The sequence below is a fragment of the Montipora foliosa genome, chromosome 6 (assembly GCF_036669935.1).
Source record: "Montipora foliosa isolate CH-2021 chromosome 6, ASM3666993v2, whole genome shotgun sequence".
NCBI classification, from domain to species: domain Eukaryota; kingdom Metazoa; phylum Cnidaria; class Anthozoa; order Scleractinia; family Acroporidae; genus Montipora; species Montipora foliosa.
In genome coordinates this window covers 2455742-2463241 of record NC_090874.1, presented here as the reverse complement: position 1 = coordinate 2463241, position 7500 = coordinate 2455742, and the positions used below count along the sequence as shown (strand labels likewise).

Genomic DNA, 7500 nt, shown 5'->3' with positions numbered 1-7500 from the left:
TTTTGTTTTGTTTTGTTTTGTTTTGTTTTCTTGGGGAGGGGGGGGGGGGGGGGGGTAAAATAAGACCAAAGCCTCACTTCATAACATCAATGGAACCCATTCTTTTATTTCAACTGGCAATGCTGGTGCGATGCTCTAACCAACTGAGCTATGAAGCCGAGGTCACAGGTTCACACCCCATTGAAGTCCTTAATTTTTCAGGCTTCTCTACACAAAGCAATATTATTGCAAACTGCAAGGATCACTTGATTTTAGATCCGTAGTTTATTATATGATTCATTTCATATATCATTTAGTTTGTTAAAGAAAAAACAATTTTGGCCCTTGGAATTGTTTAGCACCCTCAGTCTCACATGCCATACTAAGCCAACCTCACTTCAATCTAAATTAAGGTTTTTTGCTTAAATGCACAATTCAAAAGTTGTATTTAAAATTTTAAAGCAATAGGATTTCATTGTTTTTTTGTGATGCCCAGAGCTGGCAAATACTTTCTGTGGGTTTAAATTGTGTTGCAGTCTTAAAATTTTGAAACCAGTTTAACATTTGTAATCCTTTTGTTGCACACTAAGCTGAGACAAAGAAAACACAATCAAAGTGCTCTGAGTGAACTCATGAATCAAACTGGTAAATGAAATCATTTTTCAGATTATGTTGATTACACAATATGAGGTTTACATATGAGATTTCCAGCTGTTTTGGTCTTCCTCCCAACGAATGCCTGGATCACTGGTTCGCGTTGTTTGTCTGTGACGTAGCACCTGTTGCAATTGTATTTTGTACTTGGCAGGCAGGCGACTTTCTGATTGGTGGAACATACAATAGCCCACTTTCGATATATCAAAATTTGGTCCTAAACAAAAGGCATCATCTCGAGGCTCTGAGGAATAAACTCATACTAATCCTTAGATTTCTTCCCCAGAGCCTTGAGATGATGTTTTGGACTGAATTTTAATATATCGAAATTGGGCTATTGGCTGGACAGTGATCCAGCCATGGTGTTCGTGGAGGAAGGTGGGCACGCAAAATGGCTGGTCAATCAAGCCTATCAGAAGGGTGAAGTGTGATAATAATTTATTGCACTCTGTTTAGCAATAATACTATTGTTTGTTCCAAAACACAGGTATGCTCAACAGGAAAAAAATAACTGTTAGGAGCCAAATAATTTCTCTATTAAGCCTTTCAGTCCTGAGAGCAGGAGTTACAGATTTTACTCTAACGCCTGACAATTTTACTCCTCAATTGTGTCTGATTCAGAGATGAAATTATTGGTCGAATCTAGTCTTCAATGTATTTACCTTCCAGACAAGAATGCAGAGTCTGCGACCTCCTCCAAATGCAAGATACAGAAATATCTGTCATGCAATGACAAGTATGATGAAAAAAGAAGGACTTTTAACTCCTACCAGGGGAATGAGTATTGTTGCATTGGGAGCAGGGCCAGCACATGCTTTGTATTTTAGCACATATGAAGCAACTAAAAAATTCATCAATGGCAACCAAACATCGTATAATCCTCTCTCCCATGGTAAGTGTGGTTTTGTAAACACTTCTTCCATTCGTTATCCTTCAAAGTGCCCAGATATACAGGTATAATAATTTTGAAATACAGTGTACCTCACAATAATGGCAATATTCACAGACGTTAAGCTCATGCTTGTAAACCTCCTGCAGTACCACAGTTTCTTTAGAATCTAAAATTTTGCTCCTGCCATTAACTTGAGGATGGAGTTGAGACTTGTAGCTTAATTTCTCAATTACATTGTTTTGAGTGGTGCTCTGGGACTTCATTCAGATTCTTTGAAGTATTATGGACAACCACCCTCTCACTCTAAACTAGACCAAAGGAAAGTGTTCTTGCCTCATCCAAGTTCAGTTGCATTTTAGTCAGAGTGCTTTAAGCTTAAAGTACTAGCCTACTATGACAAAAGGTCCTTTTTTATTTCAAAACTATGTTAACTAAACACTAAGTGGCTGAAGTTTGTAAGCTTTACTAACTTGAAAATCTTGAGAGACTGGGTTGAGAAAATGATGTGAAAGACTCGCTACTTTAAGAACGCAAGGCTTGTGTGCGCGGCTGAATTAATATGCAGCATGGGAGTTTTGGGCTGTCAGACTTTTAAACTTGTGTTTAGGATATACATTAAGTTGCATTTTATGTTAGTGAGTAAATGAGTCAATTGATCATAGTAGCACTTTAAGCTTGCACAAAGCAAAACTGTTTAGAGGAAAGGCCTTTATCTTAAACCCTAACTTTGTCATATTGATCAAAGTAAGAGGAACTGACTTCAAGAAATTGATTTTAATGAGGTTCAGCTTCCTCTTTTTCTATATCTTAAACGCTGTTCATTACTTGCTAGCTAAATGTCAGTTTTACCACATGATTCATGGGTAAAAGTGAAGAACACCTCACCTCCACATTACCAACAGGTTACGGACAAGCTACCGACAGTCAGTTAGAGGCCGATAAAACATTACACAAACGTTTTGCTACTAAAACGACAAACTTCAAACTTGGATTAAACTGAAATGATATCATTCATCAAAAGGGTTTCAATCGCCCTATAGTTCATTGTGAACTGGCATGTAATTCTATATTATGTATGTCTACACAATGCTAATGTTCGTTCTTTCTATTATAATTTATAAAATAATTAGGATAGTACGCACGCTCTCATTGGTCAATAGCTGTGTTTATATGAGAGTATGGAAACACGTCTGTCACATCACACAAATTTTGATTGGTTATGTAGTCAGACGCGCATTTTGATTGGCCGTGTTTTGATCAACTGCCCTGAGTGATTAGATAAGGCTATGGAAACACAGAAAATGTCCTCTATTGCTTAAGTAGTACACAAGAAAATCAGTAGATATACACCTTATTCCAAAATGGCCATCATTTAAATATTCTTTTGTTTTTATTCAAATTAGCTCTTGATGCCTCATTCTTGAGCTGAAAATTCAAAAGAATATTTTGCCTTGAACGAGGAGGCATCAAGGTCTAATTTCAATAAAAACAAGAGAATATCTCAATGGTGGCCATTTTGGAATAAGGTGTATTAATTGAATAATTTTCATTTATTCAAGAGGCGAAAGATTATTAGTGAAACAAAGAAATGAAATCCAGTAATTTTGATTGTGTATTCTCTATGAACTTGTTCAGGTGATGATTGATTTAGCTTGTGCTGCTAAATAGAGGACACACTGTCTTGGTGTATTGGTCAGGACTTTACATCTTTTGGTAGCTCCTAAAGGAGCTGTTTGTTGTTAAACTGAGTGAACTTACTTGAGAGGGTAGAAATCGGCCATACTAGCCAATATGTTCTCGAAGTGGTCGCCTCGGTAAATCTTCCGCCTGTTGAACTCATCCAGATATCGTGGTAGTTGGCTTTGTAGAGTTCCATTCATCGCCTTTAACTTCCTCTTCACCTGACTCTAGAGACCCTCTATGGTGTTTGTGTGAGCGCCTGCGGTGTATGGATCGACAGTGTTCCCTGAATAATTTACCATGATGTGGGTGTAACCAACGTGGTTCAGGTTGAAGTATGGTGAAAACTCGTCTGAGATTATTGTGGTTCAGGTTCTACGAACTGTTTTATCAGTCCCGTTACTAGGGTTGCTCTTGTTCTGTTTGGTACTCGGAAGGTGAGAGCCCTGCCACTGCCTCTTTCAACCATGCCAAAATCCCACGCACCTCTAGAAATCTCTCCACAATTGTACTTGTGTTTGTGGCCAAACATTGAATCGTCAATCTCTTCAGTCTTTCCTCTCCTGCCTAACTTGATGTTGCCGTGCAGGATTTTCAGGGAGCATTATGTCTCTGACTTTCCAAAGTACCGTAACAACCGTAGGGAGAGACATTCCAGACAGCAACGACACCTTTTTGTTGGCTGACAGTTGGCCACCTGTCGGTCAACCATTGGCCGACAGGTGAGCGACAGTTGACTGATTCATCGGTCCCTTACAAAATATTTGTTTAGGGCCTAATGAGTTGTCCTTTGTTTCTAAAGCTACTTGTTTAGGGATTCATATCGACAACAAACTATCTTGGTCGCCACATGTAAAATCTTTGAGCAAACGTTTTTCAGCAAGAGTGAAGAAACTCAAACACTTAAAAGGTCTCGACAATCGCATATTAGAGTCAATTTATTTCAAGGGTATCATTCCAAGTATTACGTATTCAATCGCTCTATGGGGATCTTCAAAATCACTTCAGTCCCTAGAAGACATTCATATCAGGGCAGCGAGATTTATTTTTAACATAAAGGAATCTACTCTAAGCACTGAAGTCCTGGCAATGACAAAATGCAAGTCATTATCGTACATATACAAGAAGAGGATTGCAACCATATCTTATCAGGCTTTCTACAACAGAGCTCCGGCTGGGATAAGCTCTCTGTTTACTAAACACTCTCCGTTGAGAAATCTCAGGGATAATCTTAAACTTTACGTGCAACGTCCTAAGAGTGACTTCCTTCGATCTTCTTTCTGTCATCGTGCGTCAATTCTTTGGAATAACTTACCTATGTATTTAAAAAGTAAACCGAACGTTATTTCTTTTAAATCTGCTCTTAAAGCAAAACCCAACATTTTAGATAAAATAACATTTAATGGCATGCAGGGAATAAACAAAGACATTGTAAATTACATATACTAATGTTATTTTTATCATTATTATTATTGTTATTTTAAATCTATTTTTAGCACTATAGTCAATTAACTATCGATTATCTTACTGGGTATTGTATTCTTTCTTATTTATTGTAAATAATTCGTAAGTTCGTTAACTTAATTTTTTTAAATTTTGTAGATACACTTTAGTTCTAGGTCCACATCAGCTTTTTAGCTGCCCTTTTTTTTTATTGACCTACAAGACAAATAAAGTATGTATGTATGTATGTATGTACTGTCTGTGGAGGTGAACTGTTCTTCACTTTTACTGATTCATGAGTCTGTAAAAGTGTTATGTGCAATAGAAAGAGTATGTTAATCATGGAACTAACCAGGGAACAATGTAGAAGTGCAGCAATTATTTATCACTCATGCTCTCCTTTTGTTTTTTCATCATTTAATCAAGGATATTGCTTGACTAACAGCTTCACATGCAGGGCACATGTAGGTGCAGTTATGTTATGCTGGAGTTGTTCAGTATTGTACTGCAAGCAGTGTTCCAGATAAGAGGAACATCTCACGTCAAAAACTTGCCATGGACACCCCGTCATATTGACCCACACTTGGCTCCTTCAGATTCTCCTCTTCAAAACCTTATTCAGAATGCTGGGAGAGTTTTTGATTTTCGTGTTAAGGAATGGGTTGATTATCACAGTGACTGCTTCACTTTAAAAATCAGATATAGTTTTTTAGTTTTAATGACAATTTAACATTCCATTCTCTGCCTGGTACATACAGCAGAGCTTTTACCACATTCTTCGTAAGTTTGCCTGTGGGATGGGGCAGTCTGATTGTCACAATTATCATTCCACAAACCTTCGGAATCAACGATCCGGGTGACTGTGGTTATCCCAAGTACTGTTTTTTGTGACCAACGTCAGTGGTTATTTTTGTCAGTGGTCTTCAGAGTCAAGCAAAACCACAAGTTTGTCTTGCTCTAATTAAGACCTTGTCTTCCAAGCCAAGCAAAGTAAGCTTTTAATCACTACACTGTATTCAACTACTGAGAAAACTAAAGAACAAAGGTTGCTGGGGAAGGGGGTGGGGGGGGGGGGGGGGGAAGGGCAGATCGTTAAGTTAGTTGTTTTAGATCATCGGAAATAATTTCCAAGTTCCAAGCTACCATGATTCATGTGCGATAATGTGGCATATAAACAACATTGGACGACTCCAAACAGGATTTGAGTGTATGAAATGTCAAACATGTTCAGAAATGCTCATTTTTAAAATATACCATTTTGTGGGCTCTAACTTCTCTGCTTTTGATCTTCTAGGCTTGGCTGCCATCTGTGCAACAGTATTTCATGATGGTGCAATGAATCCAATAGAAGGTGTATCCAGTTATTATTACTGTATTTTCATTATCACTGTTGTTATTGTTTGCTACTTACATAAATATCTGATTTTAAGATACTGGTAGTTAAATTTATTAATCAATGTTTTTTAGACTTAAATGATGTTTTGAAGCCAAATTTTATGGATTGTTACAGACACTGAAATTTCCAAAGCTAGTCTCCAAATTCCCTTCTTCAATGTGACTCTATAAAACTAAAACCTTTGCTTGAAATGTAAATTTCAAACTCTGTTCATGAATGGGTCCAATCACAGAATTAATGTCATTTGTATCGACAGTAGAACACACAGGTTTCCAGCAGCAGCTGGTGATGTTTGATCCAATGTATCCTAAAAATAAACATTGATACTAATGTGTTTTGTCTCCCCTGTTGATTAAATATACAGTAATAAAGCAAAGAATGCAGATGTATGGAAGCCCGTACAGAGGAGTTCTTCACTGTATGCAGTGTATACTTAGGGATGAAGGATTGCAAGCGTTTTACCGTAGCTACTCAACCCAACTATCCATGAACATTCCTTTCCAGTGTTTGCACTTCACTGTCTACGAGTTTGTACGAGAGACACTTAATCCAACAAAAGGATATGATCCTAAAACACATCTTCTGGCAGGTGCAACCGCAGGAGCGGTCGCGGCTGCACTGACTACGCCTCTTGATGTGGCAAAGACTTTACTTAACACCCAGGAAAAGGGTGCTGTTGCTATTGTTGGTAAACACGAGGGGCATGCTGTTTTTGTGACTGGTATGGTTACAGCATTTCGCTCCATCTATAGATTGCAGGGTATCTCAGGCTATTTTCAAGGACTACGAGCCAGGGTGCTCTATCAGATACCCTCTTGTGCAATTTGTTGGTCAGTGTACGAGTTCTTTAAACATTTTCTACAATTTTCTGAAACAGACAGCGAGTATGAGCTCACAACACCAGTTTGAAAAGTGACAAGTTATGTGGCAAAGTCTTACGGAGAAATGCTTCAGCCAGCTTGCCCAAAATAATGGTACCGGTAGCAGTTCTGACATCTTTCAGTAGAAAGCTCACAAGAAAGGTTCAAGGGCGTCTTTAGTTAAAATGCTGTAGTGAATTAGAAGCAAAGAGTGAATTCTCGTCAGCAGTGTGATCTGGCAGTTTTCAAGTCTTTGTAGTAGTATTAAGTTAAAACTAGTACTGCGATTCTCCCAGGGAAAGAACAAAAATTGGCTTCATAGACTTGTGCTGCTTCCCTAACCTCTCATGGCAAATAAATCACAGAGACAATTAAGATCAGAAGCCAGACATCAGCACCCATGACCTCATATTACTAATTTTAGAATTTCATTTATCATCTCAGTCATAGCTGTTTTAAGATTGTCAAAGCAGTGGAACAAAGAGATGAGAAAAAGAATAACTAGTTGTAGCAGAGCTCAGATTTAGGCCACATATCCTCCAAAATAATGAGGCCTGTACTTTTTTGGTGCCAAAACTGTTCAGAATAATTTATTT

General features: G+C 37.9%; 1 protein-coding gene and 1 pseudogene across 1 annotated transcript in view; one reads left to right on the top strand and one right to left on the bottom strand.

Annotated features, from left to right (window-relative positions):
* The window catches only part of LOC138006279 (mitoferrin-2-like), an 8925-nt gene that overhangs the window by 1106 nt on the left and 319 nt on the right, over positions 1–7500 (top strand). The window contains exons 2-4 of the mRNA XM_068852513.1: positions 1303–1525; positions 5943–5999; positions 6409–7500. The exon at positions 6409–7500 is cut by the window's right edge and continues 319 nt beyond it. Coding sequence (XP_068708614.1) covers positions 1303–1525; positions 5943–5999; positions 6409–6953 — 825 coding nt within the window. The 3' untranslated portion in view covers positions 6954–7500. The remainder of the gene's footprint in view (positions 1–1302; positions 1526–5942; positions 6000–6408) is intronic.
* LOC138008455 (uncharacterized) lies at positions 3139–4587 on the bottom strand (annotated as a pseudogene).